General features: G+C 38.7%; 2 protein-coding genes across 3 annotated transcripts; one reads left to right on the forward strand and one right to left on the reverse strand.

The window, feature by feature from the left end:
* The first annotated feature begins 763 nt into the window (after positions 1–763).
* On the forward strand, positions 764–2,861 carry si:ch211-145b13.6 (GPI-linked NAD(P)(+)--arginine ADP-ribosyltransferase 1). 2 transcript variants are annotated; one of them, XM_055223562.1, is made up of 4 exons: positions 764–826; positions 974–1,042; positions 1,115–1,812; positions 2,719–2,861. In XM_055223562.1, the coding sequence occupies exons 2-4, from the start codon at positions 983–985 to the stop codon at positions 2,786–2,788; spliced, it is 828 nt and encodes a 275-aa protein (XP_055079537.1). In that variant the 5' UTR covers positions 764–826; positions 974–982; the 3' UTR covers positions 2,789–2,861. The 2 variants fall into 2 exon arrangements, with proteins under 2 accessions (XP_055079537.1, XP_033821698.2); XM_033965807.2 differs by lacking the exon at positions 764–826 and having other exon boundaries at positions 1,002–1,046.
* A 2,629-nt stretch (positions 2,862–5,490) lies between these two features.
* On the reverse strand, positions 5,491–12,069 carry tacr3l (tachykinin receptor 3-like). The gene is made up of 5 exons (XM_033965821.2): positions 11,705–12,069; positions 11,117–11,305; positions 10,726–10,876; positions 6,788–6,984; positions 5,491–5,701 (listed from the first exon to the last, which is right to left on the reverse strand). The coding sequence occupies exons 1-5, from the start codon at positions 12,061–12,063 to the stop codon at positions 5,491–5,493; spliced, it is 1,107 nt and encodes a 368-aa protein (XP_033821712.1). The 5' UTR covers positions 12,064–12,069.
* Positions 12,070–14,896: the final 2,827 nt, after the last annotated feature.

The following is a 14,896-nucleotide window of genomic DNA, read 5'->3' on the forward strand; positions in this document are numbered from 1 at the left end:
TAAATACAAACACTGGGGTGATCGGGCCTTCTCTGTTGCTGGGCCCAAACTTTGGAACAAATTGCCTCCTGATGTGCGGCATCATTACTGACTTCGGTCTTTTTAAATCCAGGCTTAAAACATATTTATTCAGACTGGCTTTCAACACTTAGTAATGTTGTGACACATTATCATTATTTATAATTTGTTGTATTAATGTATTTTATTCTATTTTATTCTCCTATTTTTACTGTTTTAGTATGATTTTAACTTGTTTTAATTTGATTTTACTGGAAAGCACTTTGGTCACCTTGAATGTTGTAAAGTGTTCTATAAATAAATGTTGATTGATTGATTGATTGATTGATAAACATAGATGTTGTAGTCATTGTTGAGATGTGTATTTTTCCAGATTGCTTAGGTTATTTGCTTCCCTAATCACATTCATAACAATAAACAAAGGCTACTAGGGAGGAAAGGAAGGAAGAGGAGGCCTGCCAAAGGGAAAGAGCATTGTCAAAGAGCAGAGGACACACACAGAGAGAGACACACACACACACAAAATAATTAAATTCTGAATAAATGTTGGATTTATTCAGCAAAACACATTTTAACTAGTCTACATTAGGATATGTGATAAAGAAAAGCGATATTGGTTGACTTTAATGTAATAGGCGTGGAAAAATGCACTGGTGTTCTCAAGTGTGAGGCTTGTGCTTATCTCTCTACAGGAAAGGAGTTGCTGGGTAAGATTTTTTTTTTTTTTTTTACTTCCCTTATCCAATGTAGAACACATGCACTGTAGTAGATTTTATTTAGTTCATTTGGTCTTTTTTCCAGACTCTGGGTAAGTGTTTTTGTTTCTTTCAATAGCAATAGCCTATATGAGGTGTGGCTGCAGGGTTTTTCTTCCTTACTTATTGCAATAAAATGTGAATTAAATAAAATATTAGGCTACCTCATAATAAATTGTTTTTTTGTTGTTGTTTTTTAGAAAACTAAAATGAAGGAAGGAAGATATCTTGGTCTTGCTGTAATATGCACCTTGACTCTTTGCATCAAGGCAAGTACAGATATTATTTTTCTACTTTTATACAAGGCTTTTGTAATGACTACTTTTCTGGTTTATTGTAAGGCGGCTGCTGAAACTCCTTTGGACATGGCGCCAGATGCCGTAGATGACATGTATGAAGGGTGTGCCAAAGACGCTCTGGACAAGCTTGTGCTCTCAGATATGCTACAAGAAGAATTGAACAAAAGCATAGACTTCTCGACATTATGGAACTCCCAGTCCTCTAGGTGCCCAAAACTGATCCCAGGAGGGCTGAAGCAACACACCACTGCACTACGGACTATTGCCATGGATGACGGCAACTTTATAACTAAGCTGAACATGGATGTGTATGCATATGGAACAAACACCACAACCTATGACGGATTTTATTTTAAGTCTCTTCATTTTCTCCTGATGGATTCCATTAGACTGCTTCACACTCCTCTGACTCATTGTAAGACAGTCTATTCTTTCTCAAGCCCTATATCCAAAGCTCAAAAGGGTTCTACTGTGAGACTTGGAAGATTTTGGATTGGATTTTCAAGTCTGAAGGAAATCGAAGAAGACATAGATGACCAAGACATTTTAAACATCACTACTTGCTTTTTTGCAGATCTCGGAGAAAATATTTGCAATGATATGCCAGTGACCCTCCTTTCTCCAGCTGAAGAGTTCACAGTGGAAGATGTCAGGGATATTAAGGGTGACCCTTCATACCATATGATTGTTTTAAAACATTCACAACTTAAGAGCATGCACAACTGTTACATCTTTTCAAGGTAAGACCCTCTTTATAATCGGCAGTATTGAAAAAAACATTATTGTAAAGGCTGAAGTATTTTAAGTAGACATATTTTCAGCAGAGGAGAACTTGTTTTCTTTCTCTTATTCTTGTATTGCAGAGTGGTATTTCTTAAAAATGCAAAATAGCCTTGTTTCCATAGGGCCGGTACTAGTACGGACCGGTACTGGTACGGGCCGCTCTGGTACGGGCCGGTACGAGCTGGTAGGGGCTGAGACGGTGCAGACTCTGAGTGTTTCCAGTGCATAAAGCGTTCCGCCCCCTTTTAGGGGTCCAAAGCTGACTGCTGGAGGTACTACCTTCCAAAAGGGGGTGGAACACTTGGGACCTTGGACCGGCTCGCGGGGGCCAGTGGTAGTCACGCCCCTGTGCAGCCAGTGGAGGAACTCTCCCTCCAGCCGAGTTTCATTTTCATGCTCCAGGTCCAGGGCCAGGGCTACTGAACAACTGGTGTCACTTCAACATCACTAATATTAATTTAATAAAATCTAAACTGTACTTGAGTTATACTGTCATAAGAATGATCTCAGCGAATCACAAAAAAGATTCACCCTCTCCCTGCAACCGCCTTCAAGAGAACCATGCCAGTTTTTGCTCATACAAAAAAGCCAACAGTACTGAACTTCTTTTTGGGTAATAATTATAGTTTTTGATAGGACACAGAAAAATATAATATAAATATGTATTGAAGACATTTCAACTTTATTTGTTATTCAGTTCTATCATAGTTATTGCATCCCTTGTCCTAATGCTGTTTTAGTGTCAGCAGGTCTTTTGTGAATTGCCATGTGAATGTCTGTTATTCTAATCGTCACACACCAAATGTACTTCAAAAAGCAAGGTACATTTGAAACTTATTTAATATTTGTGTTTTCTCCTGCAGCTCCCCTGACATCGCCCCCCACTGGCTCTTACTGGCACTTCTGACTCCATCCTTTTTCATCATCAGTTAAAATGAGACGGATCATTAGCTGTAATGTTTACTTGAGTTTCTAGTTTGTTCATGTTTAATTACATTCTCGCTATAACCACTTTGTAATTCTTGTCATTTTAAGCAATAATCTAAGCAATAAATGTATGTTTATATATGTTAATAAAATCTGACCAAAATGATCCAAAAGCTCATTCATGATTTTATTTACATTTTAGCAGTGGTGGAAAGAGTACTGAAAATTTGTACTCAAGTAAAAGTGCAGTTACTTAATTCATACAGACTGCTCAAATACAAGTATAAGTACTGCTGCCAAAATGGACTTGAGTAAGTAAAGAGTATGCATGAAAAATACTAGTTCCTTTTTAATGCATTTTTAGTACCATTGTAGATCACACTTTTTTTTTTAACAAAACTTAAACAATCAAAAAGTGCAAAACTGAATTGATTTGTTTTAAACCATAATCTGCATATTCTCTGGGCTCTGACCATATTCTCTGGGCTGTGTGTTTGTCGGCACACACAAGAACAGAGACAGACATGGACTGGGACTTGTACAGTACTCATTCATTTCTTTGATTTAAAATGTAAGTATCTACAAGTACATGGCTGGAATAACAAGTACAAGTACAGATTTAAAAACTGACTCAAAAAAGTACAATTACAACAAAAATCTAATAGATTAAAGTAACATTCTAGTAATTAGTTACTTGCATGCAGTTACCTGCATTTAAGGTAGTTTATTGAAATATAGTTTGTTTTTGGCACAATTCTTTAGAATCTAAACAATAGAAAGCACTTGTGAAAATTACATTCAAAGATAAAAAAAAAAAATTGTAGTAAATTTAACTGATGAAGGTAATTGTGAACAGCACTGGTCTGGTTCTATCTATCTATCTATCTATCTATCTATATATATATATATATATATATATATATATATATATATATATATATATATATATATATATATATATATATATATATATATATATATAAACACTCACCTAAAGGATTATTAGGAACACCTGTTCAATTTCTCCTTAATGCAATTATCTCATCAACCAATCACATGGCAGTTGCTTCAATGCATTTAGGGGTGTGGTCCTGGTCAAGACAATCTCCTGAACTCCAAACTGAATGTCAGAATGGGAAAGAAGGGTGATTTAAGCAACTTTGATCGTGGCATGGTTGTTGGTGCCAGACGGTCGGTCTGAATATTTCACAATCTGCTCTGTTACTGGGATTTTCATGCACATACTTCACGCACTTACCATTTCTAGGGTTTACAAAGAATGGTGTGAAAAGGGAAAAACATCCAGTATGCGGCAGTCCTGTGGGCGAAAATGCCTTGTTGATGCTAGAGGTCAGAGGAGAATGGGCCGAGTGATTCGAGCTGATAGAAGAGCAACGTTGACTGAAATAACCACTCGTTACAACCGAGGAATGCAGCAAAGCATTTGTGAAGCCACAACACGCACAACCTTGAGGCGGATGGGCTACAACAGCAGAAGACCCCACCGGGTACCACTCATCTCCACGACAAATAGGAAAAAGAGGCTACAATTTGCACAAGCTCACCAAAATTGGACAGTTGAAGACTGGAAAAATGTTGCCTGGTCTGATGAGTCTCGATTTCTGTTGAGACATTCAAATGGTAGAGTCAGAATTTGGCGTAAACAGAATGAGAACATGGATCCATCATGCCTTGTTACCACTGTGCAGGCTGGTGGTGGTCGTGTAATGGTGTGGGGGATGTTTTCTTGGCAAACTTTAGTTCCCTTGGTGCCAATTGGGCATCGTTTAAATGCCACGTTCTACCTGAACATTGTTTCTGACCATGTCCATCCCTTCATGACCACCATGTACCCATCCTCTGATGGCTACTTCGAGCAGGATAATGCACCATGTCATAAAGCTCCAATCATTTCAAATTGGTTTCTTGAACATGACAATGAGTTAACTGTACTACAATGGCCCCCACAGTCACCAGATCTCAACCCGATAGAGCATCTTTGGGATGTGGTGAAACGGGAGCTTCGTGCCCTGGATGTGCATCCCACAAATCTCCATCAACTGCAAGATGCTATCAATATGGGCCAACATTTCTAAAGAATGCTTTCAGCACCTTGTTGAATCAATGCCACGTAGAATTAAGGCAGTTCCGAAGGCAAAAGGGGGTCAAACACCGTATTAGTATGGTGTTCCTAATAATCCTTCAGGTGAGTGTATATATATATACCGTGTGTGTGTATATATATATATATACATTTTCTACAAAGCAAAAGGGTGGCTATTTTAAAATTTTAAATTAGTATCAGTAGTTGTTCCAGTACCTCTTGTACCAACCAGCATTTAGCCTAAACAAGGCTACGTTTGTACTCTACCACTGACTCTTCTTAACTCTTACATACAAATATTTCCAATATTGAAATAATATTTAAGTTTTTAGTTCTTGAGTCTTATATGCAACATTTATATAAGCCTACAAACGCTCATTTTTGTATTTATACATTTTACCAAGGATAACACAAAATAAAAACTTGCAGATTCAAGTTGAAAAGCTTATACAGATACATAAAGCACTATGAATAAATCAGTATTTTGACTGTAGTTCATATCACAGTTACATTCACAAAGCTTCACCATCATCATGGCAAATACACATACATATATTAATGATGATGACTGACCTCCTGCCTTCCCCTGTGACTTTGGTCAGTGCTATCTGTCTTTAATGGAGGGAGAGGTCTGGGAGTCGCAGCGCAGTCTGTTTCCATGGACACGGACACTCTTGTCTTTGCTGAGGATGCTGGTGCACATGCTGCTCTGGTACCCTGGTCGAAGCCCCCGGTTCTGCAGCTCCAACTCGTCATAACTGGACGGATGAATGAAGGGACACCACCGGAATACACGCTTGAATCCAGCTCGGAACCTAGATAGAATAGGAAATAAAACACATTTGTAAGGGTGCCTAAAAATACTACATGTTTTGGATTTTTTTTTTCTTATTTTTTTACTATCTAATGAGGATATGTAGATATTATAGCAGTTTTGTAGATATTATAACAGTAGTGGAACATAATAATACTTTTTTTTTATATATATAGCGCTTTTCAAGACACTAGTAAAACAAAGTAAAAGTAGTAAAATGTTAGGTATCTGTGATTTACCTATGTACACTTTGGGTATTTTTACTTTTATTTCACTGCATTTGATTGGAGGTAGCTGTACTTTATACTCCTCTACATTTTTGAACAGGACTGAATTGAAGTATTTTTATAGTTTGAGACCCACAGAAACTCCTGAGGCACATCATTTGTTCATAATTTGAGCACCAAAAATATACATATGAAAACAATTAGAAAAACAAAATGTAAATTCAAAATTCAGCAGAAAATCTCTCAAAATCACCCCATTTAAAGCTTTATAAAAACCTTTATAAGAGCTTTATATGAATACTTTTACTTTTTCCTCTTTAAGCATTAACAAGTAACAGAGTACTTCTTTTTTAAATGTATTTCCCACTTCTACTCGACCATTTGAGTTAATTGTGTGCGCAGCTTTTTAATACAGTTTATATATTTACAGAATTTATAGCAAGACCCCATAACAATGTATCCAGATGGCTAAGGAAGACAATCTAACTAGCTGTACTATTTTTAGTGGTTCTGTGCTCCACCTCACCCTCTGACCCTCTCTCTTTCTCCATTGATTGGGTGATGTCACTGCTGATGTCACAGGCTAGAGGTGGGTGATGAGGGACCTATGGGACCTCCACCAGTGCCCCTGACCCTGTTCATCTGTTTTAGGTATGGCTTGGTCACTGCCTCTTATATCAAAATACAACTTATAGTACTAGCTCTCTCCTCCGTGCACATATATACATATAGATAAATAGATTGCCCAGTTAATGTTTTTATATGTGTATTGTGCAGCTCTAACATTAGGCCAACTGAAAATCTGAACAATTAGAGAAACCGATTCTTGTTATTATGATTCTGTCTCACAGAGGCCTGACCTGCTGTTGAGGCAGCAGTAGATGATGGGGTTGTACATGGTGGAGCTCATGGCCAGCCACAGCACACTGAGGTAAACCTGCTGGATGTACTTCCACTTGCTCAGATCTTTGTTCAGACCCGTCACTATAAAGTAGACGTGGTAGGGCAGCCAGCAAAGGGCAAAGGTCACCACCACAATGATCATCATCTTCACCACCTGTGGACATGCAGAAATTAAACGTTTTCTGTACATTTGACCTATTTAATTCAATTTTATTTATGTAGTACATTTAAATACAACTTCAGATGACCAAAGTACTTTATGTAAACTTAACAAAAATACGATACAGAGGCAAAGAACGATAAGACACCAATAAATCCTGACTAGCTAGTATTGAATGCCAGGGACAAGAGGTGGGTGCTAACATAACAGGGTATCCACCTTATTCCACTCCACCCACTTTTACTTGTGTGGCACTGTGGCACTTTCCAGTAATCCGGAATCCCACACATTTCAATGGAAAAGTCTCACCTCTAAAATATTATGTTGATTTGTGCAAAATGTTCAGTATTCATGCCATAGACTGTTTATATAAATGGACATAGCTAATCTGCTAGCCGCTGCATTCCAAATAGCAAGTGAGCATGGATGCGCTTCTGGCTCCATCAACTCCCAATTCACTTTCTATTGAAAAACTGTGGCCCCTTTCTCTGTATCTGCTGCTGTGAGGTTCGTCGTTTTGGTTTTAACATGTTCACATTAACCCGCTCACACATGATCCTGGTATGTTAATATCGCTATTGTGTCTGTAAATGAAGACATGAACATTAATAACAGATAACAATCAGATGTCTTTCCCCAGGGTTGCTCCCACTAGTGTTTTCAACTGGTTTGATTGACAGCATTGCTAAACCAGCAGCGTCACTCCGGATTGGCTCTTTGGTTGCTATTATACTCATGGTCGGAATTCTAAATATAGAACTTAAATTTGCCCCATAACTGCTTTAGCCTCGATGAGCTTCATTTAACTGGAGTCGAACGCTGTGGGTGACATCACATTCACTTTGTCCATGTCTTTATACAGTCTATGGTTCATGCACACAAACATGTCACCTTTGCACCCTTTCTTAAAACTGCTTCATAGTCTTACAGAGTGACCTATTAGCCTAGATGTCAGGTGGCCCTCACATGTGGACCTAAGGCTCCCAGTTAACATGCCACTTTACTTTTTATTCAGTACAGACCTGTGAATTATGATTTTTATGAACTGCTTTGATTTCACAAGTGGCTGCAATGAATTCATTTCTATGGCCGACAAGTTGATATAAGGACTTTATTTGTCAGTTACTGGTCTGTTTTGGAGACTTGCTCTAGTTGAGACTGATGTTTTACTCTTTTGGCGTTGGTTCGGCCTACTTGTGTTCAGAAAATAAACAACTGGAAGAAATTTGCTTCTGTTTCCATTTGATATCTATGTACTGCTACATGCCCAAAACACCACCAACACCAACCGCTGGTGGAACAATAAAGTTAATCTCATCTTATCTTAGAAAACTATTTGCTGTTGATATGAGGATCCGGGAAGTACCTGTGACAACTTCCAAAATAAAATAAGTACTGCATGCATTGCTCCCTCTCCAGAAACGTAACTTCAACATTACATACGTGTTAAAAATCTCAAAGTTTATCATGACAGTATTTAACATTAACATTTTGGGACATAACTGCTTTATGTTTACATGGTTATTATATAAGAAGCTAACTGCAGGATTCACATTGTTGTCCATTTTTTAAACTATGTAGGCCAAAAATAGTAGGCTTCTGGATATTACAGATAATGGTTTGTATCTCTTCAGTATAACAGCTTCTGATTTATACTTCACATAAAAGAACAGCCATTTTGAATAACTTCTCTGGTGAAAATACTGTGTGTGCTCTCTCATTGTTCCAGACGCAGTGTTATTTGGTGTATTTTGAATCACTTAGATCATATTGATGGTTTCTTTCAAAGCAGCCCCTAGCACTTTGCGCTTGAGAAAGAAAGGTCGTCGTTGACGTAGTTGCAGTGGCAGGTCACAGGTAGCTCTTTACAATATGGCTCAGTAGGGTGTTAATGGGACTGGTCCACAATTATATCATCAGTAAAGCTCTACACCACTAAAGATCTTCAACCTCTTTGAATAGGGGCTTTTTCAGTCTGGCTCCCCCCACATCGATTTAGCTGCAGCCTGTGTCTTTGATGAAATTTGAGGCACTCATATGAATTGCAAATGATTAGAATACACACCTCTTTTGTCACTCTCTTTAAATGCAGGTCAGAATAGGTTGTGACATACAGTTTGTGAGTAATATAAAAAGAGAATGCGTATAAACTTTGAAGAGGGAAAAAACATATTTAACATAATTGTGTTGTCTCTATGGGGCATTCAAAGTGCTCAGTGCAGTGGTGGAGGTGGAACTTAACAAAGTAAAAGTAGTAACTGCACACAAGAATCTGTACAGTGGGTATTTTTTAATTTTATTTCACTACATTTGAGAGCAGTAACTGTACTGTACTGTCTACTCCACTACATTTTTGAACAGGACTGAAGTAAAAGTATTTTTTATTATAGTTTGAGACCTGCTGGAAAGGCTGAGGGGTTTAATTTGAACACATTCGTAGTTTGAGCAAATAATATACAAATACAAACAGCTGGATCATCCAATAAGGTTCGGTCTTTTAATCATTTATTTTAATAGCTGAAACAGTCAGGTATGAAAACAAACTAAACTTTGGTCAATAAACCATTGATTCAATTGTTTCTATAGACAAAATTCAGCAGAAATCTTTATCAAAATCCCTACATTTGAAGCCTTGTAAGACCTCAAAATATGTGCAAAATACTTTAACTATTTACCCTTTAAGAACATTTTTATATTTTTACTTAAGTCGATTTTTTCATGTGATATTTTTATGTTTACTTGACTTTTTTTGTTCTAGTATCTGTATTTTTACTTAAGTATCAGCATTCAGTACTTCTTCTACTGCTGTTTGTGAGTTAAAAGAGAATGTATTTAGGAACTGGTGGAAAAAAACAACACATTTAACATATATTTTGTCTCTATGGGGCATTCAGAATAAAAAGAAAATTGAGCCAGGTCACCATAATCTGCTGTATAACCTACACCTACAGGCAATATCAATGGATTTTATAAATAATCTCGAGCCGCATTGACAGCATTATGTCATGACAGCTGTGGTGACCTTAATCCCAGCGATGACTGTGGCTAAAATGCAGTGGTTCTGATGACCAAGCCGGATTACAGCCAAGTCAATGGATACGTATGCCCAAATATGCTCCTCTGCCTCTCCCCAACATCTTTATATTTAAAGACATTATATAATACTGTACTGCACAAACCTCAAGAGGCCTGTTTCCACTTCAATAATATAAGCTGTCTGTGTGAGCTAAAAACACAGCTTACTAATGTTACAGTTTCTATACGATTCAATGAAAAAATGTGAACTCAGAAATGATTTTTTAAAAATGATGAAGAGCTCTGTATTACAAAAAGAAATGAAATGCAGAATGACATGAGCTCTGGGGAGGCAGACGGAGTAAACATAATGAGAGAAACATGCGAGAATCACACAAAACACCACTATTATAATGGATGCGGAAACCATATTATAACAGGGGTCAGAGCTTTAAGTTGTTTATTATAGGGGATTTAATTGGAAGATCTTGATTCTCCTTCATCCCACAAGAAAGTAGCTCTGAGCTGAATCCAGTGTATTTACAGCACTTGCTCCACATTAATACATGCAGTAACATTCAAATAAAATAAAACATATCACAATTGACCCTAGTGTTGTGCGATTAGTCACTGTAGTTAAATAACAATTTCCTTCAGATTTTGTTGTCTTCAAGCTAAACGGTTAAAATGATCCATGTTTGTATGGATGACTCTTAGTACCTTTCTTTTAGCGCGGAGCTGGCCATGGTAGTTGTCGGCAGAGTCTCCAGGGACTGCTCCTCCCCACAAAGTCACGCCCACAATGGTGTAGGTGATAGCCATGATCACCAAAGGCAGGGCGTACACCAGCACCGTCACGATGATGTGGTACCTGCAGGGACACAAGACCAAACCTACGATAGAATGACAAATTTTCAAACATTATCCACAATGAATGAATGCTGCATACATGGAGCCTTTTTTTTTTTTTTTTTTTGTATCAGTAATCTCTTGATTTACATGGCATTCACTGTTCACTGTCACTGCAGTATAAAGCTGAAATCACATATGGCCTGAGGCAAGTAGCAGAAATATTGGCAGTATTCTGGGTGTGTTTGCTGTATACTCTCACATGAAAGGGTCCGCCGCCTTGCGGGGCCACGCCACATAGCAGATGGTCCTCCGAGGCAGTACTTTGACGGTGGAGTAGAAGCACAGGGGAAAAGCTAGAGCCACAGCCAGGCTCCAGATGACCACGATGATGCCAGTGGTCGCCTTCGCTGACAGGCGAGGCTTCAGGGGGTGAATGATGGCCATGTACCTGCAGCACAATCAGCTCTTACAATAGTGTCGGATTAGACTGGCCAGGATTATCTGTACCGCACAATACAGGACAAAAAGGAAAAGAAGACATATCAAAGCTAGAAAATGTCCCTATATTTACTGCTGTGAATGAAATAATTAGCAAATAAAACCTAAGCATATTTACAAATGACAAAGATTTATTGCCGGCCCTGTCCTGAGAGTCTGGACTCTAAACTGGTTATTTTTGTACGCTATTGTGTATTGAATGCCAAGATACTGCCCAGGTAGTGTTGCTCTAAAAAGAAAAAAAAACTATCAAATTATGCATAAAACATGTATTTAACATTTACAGCACTTACATTTTAAATTTAAAACTGGCACAACATAAAAATGCAAAAATAAAAAATGTCCTTGCCTGTCTATGGCTATTGCAGTCATGGAGTAGATACTGGCGAACACAGCAGTAACTGGGAAAAAGTTATGAAACCTGCAGTAGACCTCTCCAAAGTACCAGTCTCCATGCGCAGCGTAGACAAAGTTGATGAGCGTGTTGAACGCAGCCATGGACACATCTGAAAAAGCCAGGTTTAGGAGAAAATAGTTTGTCACTGTCCTCATCCGTTTGTGCGCCAAAATAATCCAAATAACAATAACATTTCCAAATACAGCCACAGCCAGCACCGTGCTGTAGGCCACGGACCAAAGAGCCACGCGCCACGCGGGCTGCGCGAACTGGTTGGTCAGATTACTGCTGCTGTTGGAGCTAAAGGCCATTCCTCAAAGATGAGCGGCGGGATCTGTGAGCCTGAGCTGCTGACGGGCGACACAAGTCACAGACATCACCGACGCGCCGCACGAGCTCAGCGCGGCACGTGACGCACCGTGCACCGACCACGGCCAATCACAGGTGTCAGGAATATAATCCACTTCACAGAGAACATTTGATTAAAGTCTATTATTAAAGGCTCCCATGCACTAGTCCAGTCCTCCATCATTAAACAGACGGAGGCAGTGCGAAAAACCTTTCCATAAACTCTGACTTTTATACTTTTTGTTTTATTACAAAGCAAACAAACAAGCATCCTTAAACAGATTCTTTGATTATTAAGATGCAGATATGATTTCTACAGGTGTGTTCAGTTCCCCTGTAGTAGTCTCTGTGGTTGGACCACCGCTCCACTATTCCTGGACATCAAAAAGTAGTTCTGGTCCTTCAAATTAATGCATCCGGCTCCGAAGTTGATGATTGTAGTGAGACAGTTAATCCTTTAGAGCAGTGCCATCTAAAAGCAAAGCTTATGGTGTAGTTTCAAGGCTTTATAGACTCTTATGTAAGTATAGCTCCCTGAGGGAAGTCATTAGAGCCTGGCAAACTCTCCTGTCATTCAGTATTGGGAACACACAATCCATGATTTGTTGTGAAGAGGCAATGACATGTTTCCTACACAGATGTCATAGCCACATCAGCTTTAAAGTTATACCAGAACAATATTCATGTCAAAGTTAGATCATTTTTGTCTCCCATATTTCCTGGGCTGATGTCAAATAAACAGAGTAAATATCTTTTGTACAGAGGCTTATCTTGTGATTCAGGGTCTGCTGGCAGATTCCTGTAGATTATACAGCAAAATATAGGACATGAAATAATAGGTTCATTTTTTTACTATCACTAAAGCCTAATGACAAATTCAGAAACTGCACAGAAAGCAATTAAACTTAAATAAATAATGAAAATGCACATACAGAAATAGAACGCTCAGCCACCTGCCAAGTTAACAAGCACCAATTAGACTCACTCTCTGCTGCTGCGCTCAGTGTTTTGATAAAACTATAAATTCCCCAACAATGACATGGTGTCGGATATATCATGAGACCTGATAGGCCCACCAGCTTTATAATGTGTTGTGTTTGTGCACTAAATGAGAAGGTCACAAGTCCTTCCTCCCAGCAGGACCTCATTACTCCCAGAACACTCCTTTGGGATTGCACCCCTTCAAATGTCATTGTGTTGAATTACTTTGAAAATTCACCCAACTCCCATATTAAAAAGGTCAGGACTGTGAACTTTTATTGTGAACTTATAATTGTATCAAAAAAGAAAAACTGCCTTTGTTGAACATTCATTATTGGGAAAAGGTGGGATTTCTGTTAAAAGATTCAGATTCAGAGCAGAGGAGTTGGGAGTTAATTTATCATGGGTGTACACACATGTTATACCTCCAGATAGTAATCAGCTAAGGGTTCTCAGAATAAACAGCTCATTAACACTTGAGGTGAACAGATGTTGTGAAGTGTCTGGTAGCAGCAGATGTACGCCCTCAAAGCGAGAAAGTCATTATTTTGCCTCCAAATATGGATTTCGGGAGATATATTATTGACAATTTTAACTTTTGACTAACTTTTATGAACTTTTAAGCATGTCATAATGGCGTCCCCTCACCATAAACATACTCAAAGTTGTATTTTAATTGATTTGTGCATGTGAGGTTTGAGCGCTCAGAAAATCACCTACCCCCTATCTCCACCCACTGGCCTCTAATTACTTGGATTATTATTCCAAAAATGCAGACTCTGGGTCATACGTGTGAGGTTCTAAAATGCCACATAGCAATTTTTTCAACAATTAAAATTAGTAAATGAAAATCTTGTGCTTGGGGCTCATCAGCTCATCAGTTTTGAACAAGAAGTCAATGGATCTGCTTATATTATTAAGCCATTTCAGATCAGTTTACATCAAACAAAATGCAAAATAATGATCTATGTATGTTCTAGTTTAATTCTCAAATCTCAAAAAAGCATAGCACGTCTTTTACACATGAGCAGTTGGAAATGTTCAAATTCTGTCCACCCACTTTTAGAAAATCCTGCTTTATCTGAACGGAAAATGTGTTGACTATAACAGTTGAAGTAGTGATCATCAATAGACAGACTCAGAGCCGCCTCAGGCCCCAAGAGCTCCCATCAAACCCTCGGAATTTTAACAGGGAAAAAAGTCAATAGCAAATCCTGAGAAGCCATAGAGACACGACACACAATGAAAGTCAGTCCCAAACAGGTCTCTATGGGACCTTGTCTTTCTTTTGGCAAAAGTTCAGCTTTTGATCATGGATGACCACGAACATGAACTTTCCAACTTTGGTTATTGGTGGAGTTATTAGGCCTATCCATGTGTTTGAGTGATGAAAGTCTGGAGCTATTGCCACCTATAAACAGGAAGCTGACCCAGACCTCTATAATAGACACAAATATGAACAAAAGTGTCCTCAAAGTGTCCTCAAAGTGTCTATAAAAACCCATAAATTACGTGTCATTAAAGCAGTACACTGCAAGGGGCAAAGGGTAGGCTAAAAGTCAAGGTCAGAGGTCAAGTGAGTGGCTGAGCTGCACACGGGCTGACACATAGAGTGAGAGCACCCTCTAGGGACGTAGGACGTAAGGAGCGTAAAGCTTATGATGGACAGGTCTGACGGCATTACGGCTCTAAAGGGAGCTTAGCGCACTGTACATGACGTGTGAGCCAAAGAAAGGAGGAAACAGGCTGTGCAGAAGGCAAGACTGAGACGAGACTGAGGCAAGGCCTACTCAAGTTTGAAGCCTTTATTAATTC

Source organism: Periophthalmus magnuspinnatus, chromosome 1 (genome assembly GCF_009829125.3).
Source record: "Periophthalmus magnuspinnatus isolate fPerMag1 chromosome 1, fPerMag1.2.pri, whole genome shotgun sequence".
Classification (NCBI taxonomy): Eukaryota; Metazoa; Chordata; class Actinopteri; order Gobiiformes; family Gobiidae; genus Periophthalmus; species Periophthalmus magnuspinnatus.

Excerpts from the sequence above, each read along its gene's own strand:
- si:ch211-145b13.6 (XM_055223562.1), top strand. The coding sequence starts at position 983 with ATGAAGGAAGGAAGATATCTTGGTCTTGCTGTAATATGCACCTTGACT. Across the intron at positions 1,043-1,114 it reads CCTTGACTCTTTGCATCAAG|GCGGCTGCTGAAACTCCTTT; the intron begins GCAAGTACAGAT and ends GTTTATTGTAAG. Across the intron at positions 1,813-2,718 it reads AACTGTTACATCTTTTCAAG|CTCCCCTGACATCGCCCCCC; the intron begins GTAAGACCCTCT and ends TTTCTCCTGCAG.
- tacr3l (XM_033965821.2), bottom strand. The coding sequence starts at position 12,063 with ATGGCCTTTAGCTCCAACAGCAGCAGTAATCTGACCAACCAGTTCGCG. Across the intron at positions 11,306-11,704 it reads ACTGCAATAGCCATAGACAG|GTACATGGCCATCATTCACC; the intron begins GCAAGGACATTT and ends ATTGTGCTGCAG. Across the intron at positions 6,985-10,725 it reads AGCTCCGCGCTAAAAGAAAG|GTGGTGAAGATGATGATCAT; the intron begins GTACTAAGAGTC and ends GCATGTCCACAG.